General features: G+C 43.2%; 1 protein-coding gene across 1 annotated transcript in view; it reads right to left on the bottom strand.

The window, feature by feature from the left end:
- Positions 1-23708, bottom strand: part of eif3ea (eukaryotic translation initiation factor 3, subunit E, a) — a 32325-nt gene continuing 8617 nt past the window's right edge. Inside the window, exons 6-13 of the mRNA XM_080500416.1 lie at positions 21158-21283; positions 20740-20864; positions 17995-18121; positions 14419-14520; positions 8154-8263; positions 1852-1954; positions 1306-1440; positions 1-189 (exon numbers count right to left, since the gene is read on the bottom strand). Coding sequence (XP_080356542.1) covers positions 154-189; positions 1306-1440; positions 1852-1954; positions 8154-8263; positions 14419-14520; positions 17995-18121; positions 20740-20864; positions 21158-21283 — 864 coding nt within the window. The 3' untranslated portion in view covers positions 1-153. The remainder of the gene's footprint in view (positions 190-1305; positions 1441-1851; positions 1955-8153; positions 8264-14418; positions 14521-17994; positions 18122-20739; positions 20865-21157; positions 21284-23708) is intronic.

Below are 23708 nucleotides of genomic sequence, written 5' to 3'. Positions count from 1 at the left end.
TGAAAATGGTTTTGTTGGTCACTTTTATTGAACTGCTGATGACTTGTACCAAGTGCAAAGCGAGTGCCGTGCTCCTTGAGAGACAAGTGCAGGAGGAAAAAAGAATGGAGACGGAGCGCCGCGAGCGGGAAGGTCCGTCTTCACTGCTGACGTTTAAAAGCCGGCCTCCTGACCTGCCCAGTTTGGTGTCTGCAAGAGAAGCATGAAGAAAACATTGAATTAGGCCGTGCTCGGATCGCTGGGGCCGATCAAAACACAACATTTTTGGTCGTTGATTGTGGGAAATGCGAGAAGAAAAAAAAGTTGACGTACATGTGCAAGCAGTTAGACTGCTGACGCGTTTGCCGTGCCGGGAGTGTGTAATGTGTGTGTTCTGCTGGGTGAGCGCTGGGTGGTTTGCGAGAGCTGACAGGGACCCTAAGCAGGCGGCCCAGATGGCAGCCAGTAAATGTTCTCTATATGCAAGTGATTTGTAGCCTTGAGGACAGCAGGATGTGATGGCGCTGCTCTGTGAGCTGTTTGCAGCCTCTTTTGTCTAATTACAAAAACTCCTTAATGAGGGGGGGCTCGTACTTCTTTTACAAGGGCACGGGTTATGGCAGCACTCCTGCAGTAGATATTCAAACAATGGGGAGGAGTGCGTCGAGTACATCAAAAGACACTGGAGAACTGCAGTTTAAACGGTGAACATTTAACGCGCCGGTTGTAACTCCACGGCCTCGGAGCTCTCGGGTGCCGGGTGAGGCATCGCACCCATCAATCTGCTTTGACGCGTGTCAAATCTTCAAGGCGACGGCTCGGGCTGGGATCGTGTGCTTTATTATGACATTCTGTGGAGCGGCCTACATACCAGGACAACGCTCAGGGTCAACATCAAAAACAGACTTTAAATGGGATGACTGGACCCTGAGCCAGACATCTGCAGCGGGTCCTAAAGTGCAGGGAACTCCAGGCTCTGAGTAATGTTCACCCAGAGCCGGCGTGAGGGTCCACCTTATTTACGCTGCTGAGCTGACTCACCCAACTCGGGCCCCGTTTTATGGTTGTTTGGACTCTACCTTGTCATTAGGCCTCTGAAGGGCAATGGAGGGATGAAAGCATTAGCTCCGTTAAACTTGCTCTTACTGGCTTATTTCGTGTAAAGGGAGCTTTTGTTGATGGTTGTTCATCAACATTCTTTACCCTTGTTCTCTTGCGACGATCGTTTGAGGCGCTTTGAACTCCCTGCAGTTCGAGTTGACCTTCTCCGTTTGCATCGTTTCAAGGAGTCGCTGATGATGTGCGTTCAGTTCGTGCGCGACTCACCTCGTTTCGGTTGTTGTGGGCCTGCTTTTTCTCAATGTTCATGGCCAACATTTGGCTGCGGAACGAGAGGCTCTTGGTCTTCTCGATCACCTGCTGATAAGGTGATACGGCGTTGTTCCCCATGACCACATGGCCCTGCGAAGGAAAGAGAAAAAAAAAAAAAGGAGAATGGATGAAAATGGACAACAGCCTTACGACAATGCTTAATAAGCCAACCGTGTTTCATCTCGCAGATGCGCCACTCGACAAACGCCAACCTGAAGATCCTGTTCATTTCTACTGTAAAGCACATCCACATAATTCTATGTCATTCTGGAGGTCTGGGCTGTGATTTGCTGATTACAGAGAGCTGTTGGGATGTGAACGCCAAAACATGCAGGTTCCACACAAAGCCTCACGAAGAGTCTCTGAAAAAAAACCTTCGATATCGAAGAAACGCCCCGCTATCATACCGTCAGCATCTTGATCTCCAAGAGAACAAACCAACAGGTCAGTTGCATCAGAGAAGCACGGGAGTTAGCTGGAGAAGGTGACACAAGGTCTCACCAGTTTGGAGTCTATCTTGGCGTCCAGCCTGGCGTTGCGGATGAGGTTGACGATCCATCTTTCAGCTTCCTCCGGACTCATGTTCAGTTTGTCTGCCAGCATGCTGTGAGGAAACAGAGAGGACAGAAGCTCTAACCTGTTTTGTTTTTAAACCACTAGAGAAATACATAAAAAAAAATACATTAGAGAGTTGTAATCATGATGTGTTTGGTGAGGCGTCAGACTATCATCACTCAACATCTCACCATCCTCAGGCCGTGCCTGGGAACTCAGGCCCTGTTTACATGAAAACATTTCAAGTGAAAACGCATCGGTTTTGCACTTTTATTTCAGAAAAGCTTAGCCTTTAGACGGCACACAAACGAAGCCCACTGACACATAAACATCATAAAACCAGGTAAGAACCTGCCAATGAAGATTTTGTCTGCACGCTTGTGAGGAAAAACAAAATCCTTTATCAGACAATGTATCCAGAGCACCTGTGTCCCAGCCATTATGTCGGCTGATAAAACCCACATGACAGTGCTGTAATCCCACCTGGTTTTTAAGATAACTACTATCTGAGTAAGTAACACTAATCGTGGTGAGTTTATGGTCAAAGTGCTTACAGTTAAATTTGTACCACATCCATCATAAAAAATACACCTGCTGAACAGCAAAACCTGCTGAGCTCCCTCACTATTATGAGTGCAGTACAATACAAACCACAAAGAGAACAATTACATTAAAATGCCATCTGTGTCGATTCATGCATGAAACATTTAAGAGTTCCAAATGATGCCTGATACTATTTGCAGTATGATGAATGGTGCACATTAGTTGCCATTTCCATTTCTCAACGTTAATAAATGGCCCACGTATTGTGCCGGGGGCAAGAAAAAGCACACCCAAAAACACTTCTAATGGTCCTGTGCTAATGGGAGCTTGATTTACAGACTTGTGTGCATTAGTCAATTATAAGTGTGGGGACGACCCCATGTCGTGAACCTCTGCGGTTCCCTTCAGCTTTTGGTTTTTGTTCCTCCGTCCAAGGTGAGCGCTCCTCTCACCTGGCAGCTTCATCTCCTCCTTGCATGCCGTTCCAAATGAAAGCCAGCGTGGAGACGAGGCGGCTCTTTAATACGGTCAAACGTAGATGTGTCACAAGCAGCGCAAAGGTGGTTGGCATTCTTTGATCCAAACTTTTCCCCGCTGCAGCTGGTTTCCCTTGTGGCTTTCCAAAATAACTAGACCCCCCCTCCTGATATCCCAAACTAAACCTCCCCATCCCCCACTGTTTCCTGCTCTCTTCCTCCTGTCTGACCCCCACCACCCTCCAACTCCCGGCACAGTTCATATAAGGGCCCCAATAAATAGCCACAGAATCCACAGAAACCTCACTATTCATCTCAAAAGATTTGGTGGAGAAAGAAAAAAAAACAAAAAACAACAAACCCTGGCACCAACATGGTAGGTCTTAAGGGTTTATGTATGTTTGCAGGGGGGGGAAAAATCCCCAAAAAACCTGAGGTTACAATGCCTGTATAAAAACAGTTTACTCCACTAATTATCACTTCCTGATCCATTAATCACTTTTTTTGTGAAAGTCCTTGGGTGAGTAAGCTAGAATCTACTCAAGCCACACGACTTCTCACGCCATGGCTCTGCAAACAGATCCCACCACTATTACCGATTTCGCCTGTCGCTCTCAGGGGCTTATTTAACGCATTCTTTTCGCGAGGAGTCATCTTATTTGGGATTTGTGATATGTCTGTATTACCTCGAGGCTCAAACAGGAAGATAAAAAAAGGTTACCACTTTCTAACCCATGAATGCTGGTCGAATGGTGGCAGAACCACATAAAGAGGGCAAACGAGATGATGTCAACGTCTGGATGGGGCATTAAGAGCATAAACAACAAATAAAAAAAGAATTACCTCAGTATAATGAGGGAAACAAGGCTCGGTCTCCCAGTGACAGTGCACATCCCTCAACACTTTCACCACATTGAAGCGAGGAAAGGGATGAATAGCAACACTGAAAAACAACCGTTGTGAGGAGATCCATGAGGATCCCTGCAGCCCAGAGGAGGGAAAAACGGATGAACCTGCCACTCATGATGACGAACCTTGTAGCGCTTGCGCCCTGCTAGACAGCCGATTACGCTTCGGCCCATCAAACCTATGGAAAATGATGCATGACAACAAAATTGCTACTCTGGATCATTATTGGGAACCTAACAAGTTTGGAAAAGTGTTGGCTGCCTAATGACGCAAGTTCAGCTCGTGATGGATAACACATGTCCGGGATCGTAGAGTGACAAAAGTTAACGTGGAGGATTTTTACCCCAAGGGATCAGAAACCCGCTGATGTAAAGCAAATGATTCAAGGACATGCACTTATAATGCATTTTGGCTAATTCGTAGAAGAGAAAATCAGGAATTGATGATTTGTTAATAATAAGCAAAACTGAATTCAGGCTGATGAGGCGTTCTTCGAGTCAGGCGCCGTATACACGACGGTGGAAAATGGCGGTTAATTCCAACTTTTCTGCAACGCTGCTACTACACGTGCAGAATACACCCGTAGTAAAGTGGCTCTTCTGCACATGCATCACAACAATGTTTGCCTCCAGAGTGTCACAACTTCCAGTTCATGTCCTCCTGGGACTAGAGTTTTGTTGTTGACTCACCGTCATAGCAATCCAACTTTGTTGTCTGTCCATATTAATGTCTGTGAATTTGCAATTGGTAATAGCTTTTTTATCGCGTATTGTTCTTGTGCACATATGTTTGTGGTTTGATTACAAAACAAATAGAGACAGAGATTTGATTTGGGTCAGTAAACACATGATGAAGGCAATGGCTTGGATATTTGTGTCCATTCAGTGTGGTCTGCATTATTGTGCTGTTGGACACTTTAAAAGAATTTAAAGACATCAAAAACTACTACAGGAAATGCGTCCTGTGGTGAGTGTTTAATATTCATTTTTAATCCTCTAACTGTTTATTCCAATAAAAACCACGCATACATGACATTATACAATTGAAAAAGCTATTTTAATTAGGAGCAATTGGAACAAGAAACGAATGAATGTTGAATACGTTCAGCTTTAACCTTTCCCTGAACAATTCTGTAAACCTATTTCTGCGGTTCCAGAAAGTATGGAACCATCACAACTATTGCACAATAGTTTGATCATATTTGATCTGTGGTAAGGTGGCACACTGCTGCAGTGGCTAGCAGATTGTTTGAGGGTTGAACCAACTGACCAACCAGGCTCATTTGTGTGAGTTTTGGCTTCCTCAGTATGTAATTAGTTGTACATTTGAGTGTGTAGACTGAATTAAAGACCACTACAACTCCTGTGTAATGGTGCTACCAGAAGCATGGGGCTCCAGCATCCTCAACAGTACTCAGTGAATACTTCTCCGTAACACTTCTTGAAATGCAGACACCCACTCCTCTTATTTACTTTACAATCAAGTAATCATGGGATTTGAATGAAATTGGTGATCTGATTTAACCCCAGTGATTAAGCGTTTGCTGCACAGGGGTATTGTGGGTGTTTTGTTTGACAATTCACCAAAGTGGGGGCACATGTCAGTCAAGTCCAGGTCAGATATGGTGATCAAAACAAACATGATCTGGTTTCCTCACTGGGGACTCAAAGTAACCCCTAACCCTCACAACCTGCTCCGTGCAGCATAATGCAGGAACGCAGAGTGCCCCAAAAGGCCCAAGGCCTGAGCTTGTACCAGCCAAAGCTCTCTAATCTAATTTATAAAATAAAGTCTGGCAATGTTTTCCTCCCAGGAAGCACATTTGTATATCAGAGCAGGTTTACTTTATCTTATTGTCTCGGAGAGAGTTGTTTAACAGCTAGGCCTACTAAGACCTCAGAGAGGGGAAGAAAAAAAAAAAAAAAAGAACGGAAGTGGAGGGAGATGAGAGCGAGACAGAGAGAGCGGGGAATGGGTCGGACTCAAACAACCTCCACTATTGACATCCTTTGGCCCTTAAGCCAAGCAGACAACCTCCATGACTGGTTTTACTTTACACAAGCATGATCCTGTTCCTTGGGGGAGAGGGATCACTTTCATTTTGACCCCTCACTCACTCTGGCTCCGCAGCTTTTCGACTTCAGGCTAAGGGACTCCTGCGAGTCTCAATACCAACCTCACACTTGGAGATAGGGGTCAGACATTGGGGTCTAACTCAGTTAGAGGAGAGAGGAGGAAGGGGGATTCTTCTCCAAAGTAGTCCCCTTCTTAACGTGGCTGGCCCAAAATGAAGGCATTGTTAAACACTAACATATGATAGCATTTGGGAGACTCCGAGCCATTTGGAGCAGCCTCGCCTTCGGCTTGGGGTAAAATTGATTTTTCGGGGAAACCGAAATGATTGTGTGGTCGTTTTAATGACTCAATTGTGAGGTGGAAAGATCTTCAGTGTGAGATCCAAATACACAAGACGTTTCTTCCTGCTGCCAGGGAGCCGTTGTGTACAAATACAGCGAGTGATGTGGAGGGGGGGAAGAAGCAACGGGCCAAATGATCACGTCTCAAGCGTTTACTCGAAATGTCAAAGGACAAATGTGCATGTGAGGTCAGACCAGGGTTGGACCACTGAAACTCTTGTGGACGGACTAAGGAAATAAACCTTGTAAATCAGACAGAGAAAAACAAAGCTAAATTGGAAACACATACACCCGGGACATCGAAAAGTCTAGACAAAAAGGGTGTGTGTGTGTGTGTGTGTGTGTGTGTGTGTGTGTAGACTATTCCAAATGGTGCAAGCTGGATCAAAATAATTCCACTGCCTACAGAATGTTTTGCATAAGACTTTATTGCATAAAATAACTAAATTAAGCCAGCTTCTGGTCTACTTTTGTGTCCCAGCTGTGGGCAAAAGGCGAGCTAAATATCTGTGAAACCATCATGGCCGCCAGCGGTAAAAAATGTCCTCATTAAAAACAGGCATCAAATTCATTACGAGTCCATGCTTGGGCACAGAGGGCTTCTGGGGAGAGGCCTGAATGAATTTGAATTTGGGTGTCGATCAAAAATAGACCGGCTCTATGAATCAGCATTCCCAATCCCCTGAAAAAAAAAATTGATGTGGAAATCCCCCCCACCCTCCAAAAAGGTCCTGTTATTTGTGTTCCCGGCTCAAAAACCTCAACAAACAGGAAAGTAGAGGACATGGAAAAAAGGTGAAAAAGGGAGAAATCACTGCTCCGACTTCCTCCTTCAGTGTTGCCACTAACCTTTGTGGTCCCTAACAAGTAAATGGATCCAATTGCAGCAAGTCTGCCAAAAAGAACCAGGACTCCTAATCAATTCCAGACAATCTGCAATTGGAGATTTCGACAGGGCCTGATCATGTTCCACAGTTCAACCTTGACTACAGACCTCCACGGCTCTATATAACAGTCAATGCAATCATTTTCGTGTCAACAGAAGTAATTCACTCCCTGCTTGGACCAAGCATTGTGTGCTTGTGGACAATATTTAAAACCCAGACATTCTTTCAAATGCTTGGCATACACATGTCAGAGGGGCATTGTTGTTCTCCATGAAAGAAAGAGAAATTTGTTTGGTAAATTGGTCTTAACTAGGATTAACATACCAAACAGATATGGTCTAGAAGGCTGAATACTCCAGCTTTATTACTGGTGAGCAGTAAGTCATATAATCTCTCTTAATTGCAATGTTGTTTTTCCTCTCTCCAATAACGCTCAATATAATCAATACTTAGTGAAGTTCTTGGTTGTGGGGATGTATCCAAAGTCAATTTTATTTTAACCGAAGCAACCTTAAGATTACGCTTCCAGACCTGAAAGGAACCCTCTGACCTCCGTTTACCCCTGGAGAAGAAGAGCTGAAATGACTCTGTGTGCTGAAGCAGCTGGGAACGTCTAAAGCCGCCTCAACCCTGACCTTTTCCTGGGAGCGAACTGTCTGTGCGTTGGCCTCAGACAGGTGGTCCTCAAATTCTTAGTAAGCAGAGCAACCCGTGGGGACCTGGAAGCAGTTAAAACTCATAATACTTAATCCCCGAGATGTGTGGGGTCGGCATGGCCATGTGTGGATAGGCCAATAAACACTTACCTGAGAGGGAACTTCCACTAATCACAAAGCTGCTGTTCTCACTTCCTGCTTGTGGACTGCCTACAAACTGTGAGGATCACAAACGCCACTTCCCGGAAGTCTTTGGAGACATCTGTCTGAATTCTCCAGTCCAATATGCTTGAGCAGCCTCGATGAGAAGCTGACGGCTTGCAAAATGTCTGGTCTGGATTGGAGAAGGAAATGGCTTACCCGATGCTGATGCACTGGTGAATTCTGCAGAAGGTCTCGAAAATGAAGAGGCGGGCGTTCTCGATGAAGTCCTCCAGGCAGGCGACCAGGAAGAAGTCATTCACAAGAACCTAGAAAACACAATAATTACATATTTTTTTATTTATAATATGATGTGCAATTATTAACTTTAGTTTAAAATTCTAAAATCCAATAAAAACACTAGTATTACTAGTACAAGTATCATTCATTAGGGATTCATCAATGCCAGTATCGGGTTCAATGCTGCACAATGTAAAATATCCCAATTAAACCCGGCAAGTATTTCGAGACATTGGAAATATCGGCAGCGACAATGGCACACGAGCTATGAATCGATTTGGAGATTGATTAATATTAGAATGACCAAAATAAGGCAGACTGTAAACTATAATCTGACAAAATACAAGGATGAGGTGAAAGCAACTTTGTCCACACCAGCAACTTAATCGCCAGAGACATTTGGACCAGCCGAGGTAGCCCGATGTCGCTCAGTGAATCCAGGGGGACTTCACTCAGAGCCGTGATCCATGCTAAAGAGGTTTGGGACTCGCACGCCAACAATGCTCCATGCAAAATGTGATACTGACATACTTATTAACAGAGCATGTGTGCGGCACACAGCGAGCTTGGTCCTTGGGTCTACAGTAGGCATAAGGCAGGGTGTATGGACGCTACGCACTGCCCTCTGCTTTTCGCAGAAGCATGGGAAACTCATAAAAATACAAATAAAACCACAAGTCTGTCTCAGTCTTCTTTAAAAATGGTAAAATATCTCATGATGTGTTTAAAGACCAAATGCGACGTGTCCAGAACACGACAGCTTGCCATTTAGTGACAGGTTCTACATAACCTAAATCTGAAATACAATAATCGAGGGTTCGAAATTAAGACAACTCAGGCTGATGAAAAGTTCAGGTTTAAGCTTTTCAACCTTCAGTGAGTCACGTCTTACTTTATTTCAGCTTAAAGACAAAGTGAAGGAATAAATCGCTGAACCTAAAATCCAATTTGTTTCTGGTTCAGTAAATGTAGATGGAAGGCCTTGCTGACTGCATTTCTTCTTAGTTTAAGGTTTACTTTGGCACGGGCTTTAAAACAGAAAGCTCCCTAAACGAGGCGGCGATCTCGGGCCATCTGAGGTGCTCCAAATCAGCCACACGTCTTCAAAATTCTCCAATCGCCACATGAGACAATGGAGAAAGAACAGAGCCGACCGCCGAGATGACCGCGCTGTCAGCGACTTATCACCGGTCATCTGGTCTGGTGGTTCTGCCTCAGCTCCCCCCCCAGTGCAGCGTCGCCAAATCTCACAGCTACCGTCATCCAACAACTGCTCCAGCACCCATCCAAATAAACTCACAGATGAGAGCAAGTCTTTTCATGCGTCCATGTGCGGCATCACCTGCGACTTGTTGCATTAAGAAATACGGCCTCGCTCACGGGCTCTTCCACACGGCTGCATATGGCTAATTCATCTACTGTAAATGTTCATGACCCGGGTATGGCCCCAGAGGTACCCCTGTGTGAAATGCTCACATCTCTCACTGCATTCCAGCTCCGCAGTGAGAGCTATTTCACTTCACAGGCCTCCATCTCCAGAAGTTCGTCAAGCTATACCAGCTCCTTTTGTGTGCCTTTGCTGCTATCTGATCAGAGTTCTGGGTGAATAAATCCCAACTACATGGCGCTATCAGGCAACGCAACTTACAGCTGTGACAATGCTTATCTAAGGCTGATAAACTTTGAACAGTTAAGTGCCCTAATTATTGTGATCTGGGATTCAGGTCGCAACGCTTTCAAATAAATTCCTAGAAGGGTCCGAGGAGCCCTTTTTTATGCACAATCTGTAAAGTATAGGCCTACCTTTAGCCATGGTCTCATTCTTTGACCTGCAAGCAACTAACATCTGACAGTGATTCCAGATTTGGGTGGAGCGGTAAAATGGAAGAAAGAAAAAAAGAAAGCAGCTTGAATGGGACAGTTTAAACCATAAGAAAGAACTTGGCTGAAACTTTTGTTGCGGGTGCAGTAAACCAAAGTCAATACCCATATCTTGCTATTATAGCAATCAGCAAATAGATGTGTGACACTCTTGTCAATGGCACAAAATTGATGCATCACAAATGCAAGAGCCATCAGTTTACCGCCACGGTCTGCGAAGCATTTCTTTAGCTCTGAAATATGTTTTTTTTGTTGTTTTTTAAAAAGAAGCACGTGTGAATTTCTACAAGGTAAAAAATTCACCAACTTCAAACAAGAGCATTTAGGGCAAAATGTTTGCAGACCATCACAGGTAATGTATTAAAGGTGCTTTTAAAACGTTTTAGGAACCACCCACCTCGTTAGACCTGCTTGTGAATTGGCAGAGGTCAAAAGAGGGTCTCTGTGCCTACTGGTCATGCTCTGATAGGACTGACAGGTAGACGAGTGTTAAAACCACCTGGAATAGCGTGGGCTATGACCTCAGACGGCGCATCTGTTTCAAGCAGAGAGGAGACTCTGTAAACAGCCCGGCGAGGTGAGGTCGAGACCAAGCCAGAGAGTTTCCCTAAAAACAAAGTGCACGCATGTGTTTAACAAGGTCAGTGATTGAGGGCGTGTGTCACGTCTTCGCTGAAATGGGATCCAGCTCTAATATTGTTGACAGTACGTGTCATCAGTTGGAGATGGCCTCTGGAGGCCTCCTCACAGGAAAAGTTCTCATTTTCTCTTGGCACATGTTTGATTCTTTTTCTGACCAGATTTTTTTTTTTTTTTTCTTTTTTTAAATCTCGAGGTTATAAAACAAGTAAAAACAAATCTGGCTAGTGAGTTCAGCTGTAACTTCCTCATTTGTTTAACAGTGACTTGGACTGCTGGTGACTCTCTGTATTAGTGAATCAAAAACAAAAAAAAAACACACAAAAAAAGGAATTGGTTAAAGTGAAATGGAAGCTCCAGTAAACCGCTGACATGAGTTATAAACATTTACTCCTGGGAAAGAGCCATTTGATGGGGACAGATGTTTTTCATTCTCAACGTTTATCGTCAGGAGGCGAAAGATGAAAAGGGGGCCAAACAACCCAGAGTTTGGCTTTTTTATTCCTGTGTAGCTCCAAATTATCAAGTCATTTGGGAAAGCCAAATTACAGCGCGTATGCAGAGGAACAACTTGAGGATCGGATTACGCAAAAATACACATGCACCACAGCACTCAGCCAGGACACCTGCTCTCTTTAAATTTGATTGCTGTCCACTAAATGTGTCCAGGATCCATGTACCCAGCCTATAAATGCAATCTACCATAAAGAAGTGTTATTGTTTTTGTTTGGCCCCTTCTATTTTTGCTTTCGGTCCCAGGACAGTTACACAATCATGAGAGAAAACCCACTTAATAGCCTATTTATTAGAATTGCAGCACAAAGACAGCAGAAGCATGCACAGAATAAAACCAACCCCAATAATGATGAGTGTTCTGTCACAACATTGGCAATCATACTGTCGGATTGGTTCGGAGTAGATGCATTCTTCCAAGATAACCTGCAGAGCGTCTGACCTCCAGCAGTGTGATAAAACAGGTTTTTCGAGGAGTTGGTTCCTGCCGTGTTTGTCTCTCACAAGCACATCCACGGGGGGATACGGTTCACACAACCCAGCCAGCGGAGTCTCACTGGATCCTCTGATTTACAGGTGGTCGTGAAGGGATTCACATACACCGACAGCGGGGAAGTGAGAAACTGAATAGAAGATGGCCTCCCCGTATTCTGGCTTGTACAGCAACATTCTCAAAGTTGGTTTACACGGATTCCATTTAATAAGCCTAATATCCACTGTAGTTATATGTCAGTTTGTTTTGGGTTTTTTTAAATCAATTTCACATATGAGTCAAGATGCCCACAATGTTGTATTCTATGTGTATTTTCCGAAAAATCCAGCCTTGATCCTGATTCCTAAAGTCTAGAAATTCCTCTTGTGAGCTCTACGGAGAACAGGCCATTTCTGTTTCTGTAGTTTTAAATGCTCCAAGCCGTGTCTGTCCACGCCTACTCCATGTCTGTTTTCCGGTAGCATTTGTGAGGAGAATAAATGGCCCCCGCATGTAATTTCGGAGAGCAGAGCTCATTTACCTGTGGGGAGGTCATAGAGAGTGTCAACTACTCCAGGGAGAAGCTATTTCCCCAGTTCACACCGTAAAGGGATAACTTGTTTGCATGAGCAGACACTTATTAAAGGTTTCTGCACTTCTGTGGCTTCATACACATACATATACACAGTACACAGTAATATGTGTAGACATTTCTAAAAAAAAAAAAAACTCACTCCTAAAAGAACCATTACAAGTGAATTTTGCACAATATGGGACCTTTAAGGCAAACTAATGCCTGTGTGTGTGTGTGTGTGTGTGTGTCTGTGTGTCTGTGTCTGTGTCTGTGTCTGTGTGTGTGTGTGTGTGTGTGTGTGTGTGTGTGTGTGTGTGTGTGTGTGTGTGTGTGTGTGTGTGTGTGTGTGTGTGTGTGTGTGTGTGTGTGTGTGTGTGTGTGTGCGCGTCGCTCTGTGTCCTCCTGGTATGGACTGGTGACATGTCCAGGGGTGCCTTGCCTTTGCTCATGGTCAGCTGGGATGTAATCAAGCACCCCTTTACTGAACATAAAAGTGTTTAAGAGAAGTTCATTTAACATGTGGTGTAATTACGGAAGCCCCATTTGAACAAAAACGTTTTCAAGCGAATACTGAAAATGTTTGGACCATTGTGGGTATCCGTTTACACAACCATGGTGCTCGGAGCCACTGAAAATACAACGTTTTGAAAACACATCCTAACTTGGAACTTCTTGAAAATGCAGAGACTCTGTCTCTCGCTCACTCTCTGTGGAAATGGGGAAAACACTGCACATGCATACAACAGCCATTATAGTAGGTTCTTCTGCACATGCACAAATAGATGGACAGTAACTGCAATGTACCAGACTGTCATGGCTCCCAGTCCATATTCTCCAGGGACTTGGTGGTTTCATAGTTGACTCACCCAGAATAGCGATCCAACTTCACCATCTGTCCACATGAATGTTTGTATACTTGCCACTGTTAAGATCTATAGCGCATCGTTTAGCACAGACGTGTGTGATTTTATTGCAAAAACAACCAACAGCACCCACTAGTGGCCCAACATGAGAACGACATCATTTTAGAAACATTGTTGCAGAAACAAAACTTTTCTAAAACGAAAGCGCAAAAACGATGCATTTTCACTTGAATGTTTGTCATTTAAACGGGACCTGACGCAGTTTGTGGTATTTTATCAATAGATGTTATTTTGTTTAATGTTTTTGTATATTCTTGCTGCGTTGTCATTTTAGACCTCATTCTAAATTGAAAGACGCTTAACTGAGACGTTGATTCAGCGTTGACAAAAATTGTCAAGTATAAAAAACGTTTCCTTTAATATTGCATAGACAAAGGAAAACGTATATACTAAGAAGAGCTACTTATAATGAACTGAACCCAACAATTAGTTTTCACTCATTATCCAGTTATGATTGTTATCCAGATTATTTCATAGAACAGATTGAGCACAATAAAAGGCAGTTTGGACAAAACTACCAGTTTGGACAAAATTACTAGTTTACTAAAAGATAAACAAAATTATTCAAATTGCAACAAGACTCTTTCTTAATGTTCCTTTTGGGTACGGCCTTGTTATTGATAAAGAGTATACACTTTTGACATTCTATTTTCCCATCAAGGAGGACAGCTACGTTCAGCCATTACAAACCTGAATTGACATAAATGCTTTAAATAGTGGCGCTGTGACTGATCTCGCTCTTAAAACAAGTGTCTGCACGCCTCCGCGGAGACTTTTGCTTATAAAGCTTTCACTGTTAACTACCAGCCTGATGGGTCAATTACAGGCCATAGTAAAATGTGACTGAAGCCTGAGTCATATGCTGTCCGAGGAAACCTCTCAATCTGACAAGGCTCAGACTGTCACTGCTCTGTCTGAACCCACGCACAACTCCGGCGAACACAATCGCTGTGTGAGCAGGCAGAGAGGTCAGGCAGAGATCACATGATGACTGACCGTGTTTACTACCATCCTCTGTTCGAAAGTTCAGGAGTGAGACCTCGCCGCTGAACCAGAGCTACTCGGGAGACCTCTTGCACGGTCATGGAGAGGCACACCAACCCCACACTGACCGCCGCTTCTCACAGCTTGGGGGGGGGAAAACAGGACGGAGCGAAAGCGATTGCAGACGTGGTTACTCACCGACTCACACTCCCTGAGTTTCTTCTGAGCGCTGTCGAAGTCAAAGTTCACGTAGAGGCACTCCACAAACTCTGTGATGGGATCTTTGTAGGTGTAAGACTCCTAAGGAGGGAAAAAGAATCCATTATTAGCTCCGACTGCACCTACACGAGGATGTCATTTAAGTTGCTGTACATCTTTGGAAAAAAGCCCAACCTTATTTATGTTGATGGTAAAAGCATGAAATAATTAACTTGTTGGCAACATTTTGAAAATTATCTTGGAACAGAGGTCGCAGGTATATTCTAAGGGGTTCATTAAATCTAAAAGAATATGGTGTACATACTGATATTAAGAGAATCTGTATATCAGTTTGTGGGGTGACCTTGTGAAATGGCTTTGATTCCCACTTGAGCAGAGCGAAAACATAAATCAGATGAAGATAAAACAAAAGAAACTGAATATTTGCCGGAGCAGGGATGAAGACCAGGAAATTACACCATCAGGTGTGAGATGAGCTGCATTTGTGTGTCCTTGCCAACTGTCTACATGACTCCGATCCTGCTGGCTACAGATATCTGACCAAGATTTGGTGTCCGTTTTCAGTAGCTGCCAATGTATAGTCTACCGTTTTTGGTTGGTTTCCACGTTTATTTTTTTTGTATAAGAGTGATTGTGGGTTTAGTAGAAGTTTATTTCATTTATTAAGTAATGCCAGAAAAACGTTTCAAAAACGCTGTAACTTCGTCTCTGTGTAAATGAGGGAAAACTTAATTATTCTGAAATGCACATGTGCACCACGGCCATGGTAAATAGTTCTGCACATGCACAAGTCGACAGACAATAACAACAATGTTTGCCTCCAGAGTGTCCTGCCTCTCAGTCCATATTCTCCTGGGACTTGAGATTTTTGCAGTTGCCGGTCACCTGTAATAGCAATCCAACTTTGGCATCTTTCCATGTGAATATCTATGAACTCACCATCGTTAATGTTTACAGCATATTGTTCTCTGTGTGTAAAACAATGTAAAACATGACGTTTCACTTGAAACGTCATGAAAACGGATCATTAATGTCTTAGCACTCTTTCCTTGTAGATTAAATTATTTTCCACAATCTTCACACATTTCTTTAAAAAATTTTATTCTGTCATTTTGAATGTGGGGTACACGATTGCATAAGGTATGTAAATAGAATTGTTTGCAGGTGTACAGTGCATCCATAAGGATTCACAGCACTTCACTTCTTCCACATTTTGTGATTTTACAGATTAATACCTTTTTTCACCTCAGAATTCAATGCAAAATACACAATCATAAAAGAGGTGAAAAGGAGTTTTTTTTTTTTTTTTTTTAAATGCTGGCACTTTTAATAAAACAAAACAAAAAAAAAATCAGCTATGGACTCTTCACCTTAGAATATCTGTTTAAGATAAACACAGGTGTGGTCTACAATATTACATAATGTGTATTCACTGGATGGGGAAAGGGAGAAATAATATTTAAAAGTATTGCTTTGCCTACTTGGAGACACCCATTCCCTCTTCTATATCTACTGTATCCAAGTTATGGTTAGTAGTTATGCTATTTTCCACTTGCCTAGGACCTCTGCATTCCCAACATGAGAGTGATGTCTCTTTCTTGGAAAAACCAAGGTGTAGAGTTGCAGTTTATCCCAATATTGTAAGTAAAAAAACAGCATGGACACGTACAGTAAAGCCGTTCTTGAGCTTGTTCTTTCCGAGCATGAATCAGTACATTACTTGTATTTCATTCACATTGACAACACAAGTAAACACACAAAGGCAACACTGTGGCAAAGTCAAGTCTACCAGACATTGAAATATATATATAAAAAAAAGACTTCTGTGTGCTGTAAAAGCAATAAGGTTCTAACATTGAGCCCAACTTTCGTAGTTCAAGTTCAGTTTTCTGGCTTTTGGTTTTGTTTCTCTTTGGGGTTTTTAACCAACGAGTCCAAAAATGTTTTTGCTTGTACGTGGATTCTACATCAACCAACATATATTTGATATCTAACAGGAGATCTTAGTGTCAAGTGCAATTTTAATTTATAGCTTTTATGCTATAAACATGTATGATATAAACAACAATGGCGAGTACACAAACATTAGTATAGACGGGCGATCAAGTTGGATTGTTATTCCGTATGACTATTGTAAAATGACCAAGTCCCAGGAGAATATGGACTGGGATTGTTGTTATTATCCATCTACTCATGCATGTGCAGTAGCTAGAACTATTAAATACTTACAATGACCGTGGTGCGCATGTGCAATAGAAGTGTTTCAGAAAAGTTGTGTTTTCCCCCCCGTTAACGCGGAGACAGTTTCCCATTAGTTTCAACTCGAGAGCCATTCTCAAAAAGCTGTGCACCATTGTCACATATACAAACACACAAAACGCAACAAAAGATTTTGGTTTTCACTTGAAAATGTTGTGAGTGGGGCTGGAATGAATTTCTTAATGACTATACCAGTTTGACAGTTTGGTTCAAAACCATTACATTGTTTCAAAAGCTCACTTTTGGGATATCAAACTTTCACTCGACAACCAAGAAGCAGTGTTGTTCCTAATAAGTACGTCTGCGCGTTTTGTCGAGTTTCCTCCCACAACCCACAAAGAAACAAGGAGAACATGCAAACTCTATGAAATCTCCAGGTTGCACTTTAATCTGGACAGCGCTGCCACCGGTGTTTGACACGTGTTATATATTTACGTTCTGATATGCACATATGTATGTGCACAAGCACACACACACACACACACACACACACACACACACACACACACACACACACACACACACACACACACACACACACACACACACACACACACACACACACACACACACACACACACACACACACACACACACACACACACACACACACACACACAACTGTACTTTACCCTCCATATTCAATGCTCACCTTAAATTTTTTTATTTAAAATGTTTAACTACAGAAAAATAAAGCCGACGTGCACTGTAGTCAGACTAAATGTGGCTCATGATTTAACACAATCACTATAATAAGTCAACCATTTTTTTGTTTTTTTCTTCTTCTTTTTGGTCAGATCCAACCAAGCTAAGTTCATGTAAATTTTACTCAAAAAAAAAAACCCTGAAACAAAACAAAAGAACCCACAGAAATCCAAGTTTTTCTCTAGCTGTTGACAGTAATGACTACGTAGTCAAAAAGACCACCTGCTGGGCACAATAGCTAGATAAACACAACAATTTACAAGGGCTCGAGTTAAAACAGGTTCTGAACTGGTTCTAAACCATGCTATGAATGGTTCCCAGCCTGACCCGAGGCCACAGAGAACATCTTTTAGTGATTACTGATAGCACACCAGAAACTGAGCTCAGATCCACGAAGCAGCTACTGTCATTGGTGGAGAGTGCACGTACGCTACAGACTCACTGCTGTTCTTCAGAAGAAACGGGTGCAAGCCCTTGGTTTAGATCTATAGCCCAAGTGCTGACAACAAAGTGGCAGCAGCACGATTGGGTTACATAGTCCTTCCATAAAGCATTGCCTCATAACTGGTGAAAATTGAAAACGTTATTTACCTGCTGTATGACTTTCACCAAATCCTTCAGAACTTGGCGGCGCTTACGGACATCCTTGTTGGTGATGACCGCAGTGGTTAGGTAACGCAAGATGTGGGGGCACATAGTCTGGATGGCATTGAGATATCTGGAACACAGGAGGATAACAGTAATCAGACGTGATCTTTTAAAGGACACATACTATAACATTTTGGCTGCTTATCAGGTTTCTGACATTTCCAACAGATAAAAAAAAAAAAAGCCACTGATAAATGTCCTAACGGGACCTTCATTGCAACACATGGGTCCGAGCTTTAAGCCTTCTCTTTCATTAGAGTCCCATGAGAGGGGGGGGGGGCTGGCAACAAGATATAGATCAGTGAGCAGGGACCTGCCCAGTAGCTGAAACCCGATCCAGGAGGGACTGATGCTTCAACCACAGGTCAACATTCTGAGGGCTGAACACAAGAGAGACAACTCTGTTTCAGGCCGGTGCGAGTCTCACACCGGCTCTGAAGACGGGGCACTCCAGAGACAAATGAGGTTCACACGAAAACACCACGTTCTTTGTTCATATGCTCATCAACTGACATACAGCATGACGCACGTGTGATTGAAAAGTGAAAAATGTGAAAGTGAGAACGATTCCAATCCACTTAAGGGCCATTCCTCCATTTGTCTTTTTCTTAGTAGACTTCATCCATATTCCCAAACCGATCTTTGGATGTCAACTCTATTTTTCTCAGCTTTATGTGCTTGATGAGGGCTCTGAGCAGTTTTCAGGACGTGGGCCGCTTTTTTATGTTTCTCACTTAGACGAGCAGAAGAGATTCCACCACAATTTCATGGCTCGCTACAGTCCTCATGCCACTCTAATTGACACCAAAACAGAGAAAACGGTCTAAGCAGATGTTTTTACAATGTGGTACATGTCTACAACCGAGAGAATAAATCCTCATTCTGGAGTTTTTCAATACTGGCTGGAGCCTCATCGCACCATGCCCACTGCTGCTGTGCGAGGCCTACACATTACATAACAGTATGAAGTAAATTCATTAAAACGTTACATTAGGTGGCTCATGAAAGCCTCTTATGGTTTCCGAAGACCTACTTTTGAAGTTCAGCAACCACTCGGTCCTCCACTGGCCAAATTAAATCTGAGAAGAGGAAGTGGTGTGGGCCCCTTCAGGACTCCCTTCTGGCCAGAAGAACACATGGCGTTCAGAGACGCCGTGCTGACAACAGTTTAATTAGTTGAATCAATTAAAGGGACAGGGGACCTGTGGCAGTTGTGATGTTGAGTCTAAAAACGGCAGTGGGCTACGTGGCAGAGCCGTCATCGGCCTGGTTTTAGGAGCACTCCTTCCCTCACTTTGTAGTTGCCCGACTCCCGTGGAAGACCGCAGTGCTCCATGCTGTGTTCCTGATTAACTGACACCTACTCACTCTCTTGGGGTCTCCAATAACAAGCAATCTTGCATGAGTCACTGTAGCATATCGTTCTTGGGGCATTCACCCTACCCCACTTAAGGGACTTCGTCTTTTTCCTTTTTTTTTTTTTGTGCACTGGTTTGCTGAAGATGCTACTGAGGCATGCAGCCAAGAAATCATGTACAAGTTCAAATTTCTTCTGCTCAAGGGGGACTGGGGGAGAACATAGGAGACGGACAAGGAAACAAGGTCCCATTTCACAGCTCGTCTGGAGAGGAAAATCATGTCGGAGCATTTAATGGGTGATTTCTGCGAGCAGGTCTGCAGCCGCTGCCCAGTTTCCACCTGTACCATGTGTAAAGACCACGGTTTTTCCCATGAAATTTGTGCTGTCTGTCAAAACAGCAGACAAACAAAGCTTGAGACCAACATGTGCTGACTGCAGGGGTAAGGAAGGTCAGATGTGGAGCTGAAGGCCAGCAACTGGTCACCAGCTCCAGCCAAAGGAAGTACTGGTCAAGGGATGGGAAACAAGAGCCAAGCCAAGCCTCAGCGGGGAAAACATGAGGTTTCTAACACTGTGAAACTGCAAAGCACACAAAACCTACCTCAGTTTGTCCAAACAGATGGCTGGGTGAGCTTTTCATGAGTAATTATTGGGCAGGCCTCCTTAATCATCCGCAATAAAATTAAAAACTGAGTAAAATTCAGGGAACCAGACATTGGAGTGTGCTGTGTTGTGGTCGCCTGTCATACTGTCTGTGGAGCCCAATCATCTGTACAGTTATACAAGCCCTGCAATCAGACCGAGGGGGAAGAGGGAGCTAAGACATCAAAATAGGTGGTGTGCAAATTCGAACGCAGTGTATAAACTTTCCGATCTGCGATACACATGGTCTGGTCCTCCACTCAAAGAGTAAACACACCAAGAAAAAAAAAAAAAAAAAACTTCTGAAACGTCTTTGAAAATACCAGCAGGGTTCACCAAGAGCCCACCGCCCAAAAACACATTTAAAGGCTAGTGCCTGATATACAATGACTGGAGACATATTTCAAATGGGAGATGTTTTTTGTTAAAACTGAAGGAGCAGACAAGACACACAATTTAACAGTGCAAGTACTTTAAGACAAACTGTGGCCACAAACACTTCTAAAACGCTAAACTCAGCGACGCTATACAATTTTCCAAGTAGCTTTGGGTGGTATATGCATTTGTAAATACTTTCTAGCATCGGCTCAACAATTTTCAATTTCCTGAGATTGTGGGATTAAGAAAGAGGAAGACAAAAAAAAACAAAAAAAACCCTAAAACACTGTAATATAAATGGTACTTACTGTGGCTGATACAAAAAGAGCTCAATGATATTGTCTCTGCCCTTTGGGTGGTTGAAGAAGACGAAGAGAGACCAGTGAATGAGCCATGTCCTCTGCTGGAGAGACTGGAGCGGGGAGCTCACCGACTGAATGGGTCCAAGGAAGAAATCCATGCAAGCAGGAGCGACAACAGGGGTGGAAGGGGCCGGGGAAAAAAAACAAAATTTTTTAAAATTAAAAATACACTTCAGTAGTTACAAAAAGCTCTGCATTTTCACCAGCTTCATCTGCGAACCCAAGTTCTTAAGTGGTCAGATGAGTGCATGGGCTAAAGTAATAAAACGCCACAGCAGAGCCGTATGCAAGTGAAATGTCAATATGAGGGTCTATGTAAGGGAATCTAAATGCCGTATCAAATTCTGAGAAGTGGGGCATTTACGTTGTTATCGACAGTCTCTCTCAGGCGGGTGAGGTCCTCCATGGCCGCCTCCCAGTTCTGCATCAGGATCTCAGAGGCCAGTTTGCCCCACAGAGAGTTGAGGGCATTCCTGTCTGTGGACGGGACCTGGAGAACAGAAGCATTTTTCCACATTACTCGACAGAACAAATGGCAACCAAGAGTCTTCACTGTGAAACAACATCTGCTTTCATCCACACTGAGCTGAGGCTCGTCACTGTTAGCTTGGCTTCAGTGGTACCGCCATATGGTCCAGTGACTTTTGTCATTTCCAAGGGATAAACAGATTCATTTACAAGCTCAAGAGGAAATAACTCATGGAAGCTTACTGAGGCTTTTATGAATTCAATTGGCTGAGGTTGTTAATCATTCATATTAACAAAATGTGTTACTTGCCTTTAAAGTAAAAAAAAAAAGGTTTGTTTTATTATTATTATTGGAGTTGAGCAGCAGCTCTTTGCCTTTGCTAAAGCTTTGTTAAATTCCATCATAATAAAAAACAGAAAAACCCACTTTATTAATAAAAGGACCAAGATTTACCAAAATGACCATATATTGTAAAGAATCTGGCGAGAAATTTCATATTACACCGTGTTCTAGCTCACAGTATAATATATTCCAGTGTGGTGGACAGAGCAATAGATGCAACATTTTCGTTCCAAGTAAACAACTTCACTTTCTGGAAAGTTAAAAGAAAGTGAAAATACCACAAGCTCCATATTTTTGTGCTACCAGAGCATTGAGATGTTCTGGTTTTAACAAAAGATGTTGAAAAAAATATTAAAAATCATAGCTGTTCCCCATGTACAATGAAGTTTCAAAATGTTGTAACTTTTGAGTCCAGAAACACGAGTGTGGCTTTGGTTGTGGTTACGAGCAGCAGCGTCGGACACTAAAGGAAGTCAGTCACCTGTTAACAGGGAAACCAGTTATTTTGAAACACCGGCCAACTCTGTTCGTCCAAATGTTGCTGGTGATTAAGTTGCTGGTGGTGTAAAAACTGTCTTTTGCCTCTTCTTGATAGTTCGGCGGATAATCGTTCACAGTCAGACGGACCTTTGTCATTCTCATTAATAATAAAGAATATCCCGATTGCGAACATCACTTGTGCCCTCTTGCATAACTGTGGGCGATGTTGCCGACGCTTGTCACATGTTACGCGCCGGGTGGTAGTGGAGAACTTTATCAGAGTACGTGTACTCCTTGCAGTATTGGACCAGATTCTTGAGCCAGTATAAATGTCCAAAGTGGCCAAAAGATGCATAAAAAGTCTAAAGCTGGAAAATCCTTGCAAACAAGAGGACAAATCTCTAAAAAAATAGCTACAAAAAATGAAATTAAAACAACAAAGTATATCTAGATTGTAGCTGTGACACTTCATTAATGCGACCTCAGTTTTTGTATGTAAAGGAATTTTTTTCCAAGTTTTTTTTCTTTGATTCAGGTCATTTGCGTGAGTTGCAGCTCCCGATGAAATTTAAATCGGTAGATAAACCTGAAAATGGCTCTTATGGTCACAAAGGATGCAGAACCCTGGTCGAAAGTATAAGTTGCCTTGCTTACATGGACCACATTTTGCAATAGCAATTATGATAATTTCAATCCAGTTCTGGACAACGATGGCAATATATGAGCTGAAATATAAACCGAAGGTAACGAGACTTCTACCTGAGGATAATTGCTCTCAACATGTTGCAGGCCAGCATTTGATTTTCCAGTACCAGGTGAAAACAAAAAGAAAACACCAGGTAATGAAATGCAGGTTGAAAAATGCCTGGAAGGCCCAATCACACAATTGAGACTCCACCCTGAGGCTCATGGGAAACTGTGCGCCATGGTAGTTCACGATAACACCGAACACCAGACGCAGTGACATGAGTCAAGCAGGAAGTCAGGGTGGGTGTCTGCGGAGCGTCCAGAGAAACGTAGATGCTAACCGCACACCCCCGTTCACCGTCGGACAGCTGCTGGAGTAGACTGTGAGACACGACAGATGTACAAGTAGAGGAAGCACTAAAAAAAGAGCAGGTTTCCGCTGGAACCCCACAAATTGGGAAGATTATTTGGCTATAAAGGGCTTTTTTTTTCTCTCTCTTCACTTGGCAAAGACCAGCCAACAGTCTGATAACATTTCAACAAGCTGCTATAATCCGAGACGACGGCAGGTAAGGGGAAAATATTGGGAAAATCTCGTGCGGTATTCCCCTAGAAAGTGGAACACAGTAAGAGCGTCTGTCCGTCCGTCCAGCCGGCGCATCCGAGCCTTTGATCACGGCGTGCAGGTCAGGTCTCCTTTGAATGATTGGGGAAGCGCAGAAGTCACAAGAAAGATCAGTATTGTGACTCTGGTCGGAGAACCTGGCTACAGTGGCAATATAAAAAGGTCAGCTTTTCATCTGCTCAAGTGTTTTGTTTGCCCCCCCAAATCTCTCTTGGAAGTCCCTGCCTGCTACGTTTGGCTGACCTCCAGGTCATTATGGCAGCTTTCTAAACACACACACTCGCATACACACACACAGTCTAGCTTTCAGCA

The sequence above is a fragment of the Blennius ocellaris genome (assembly GCF_963422515.1).
Source record: "Blennius ocellaris genome assembly, chromosome: 8".
NCBI lineage: Eukaryota > Metazoa > Chordata > Actinopteri > Blenniiformes > Blenniidae > Blennius > Blennius ocellaris.
The sequence above is the reverse complement of the archived record's forward strand: the minus strand, read 5'-3'. Positions and strand labels throughout refer to the sequence as shown.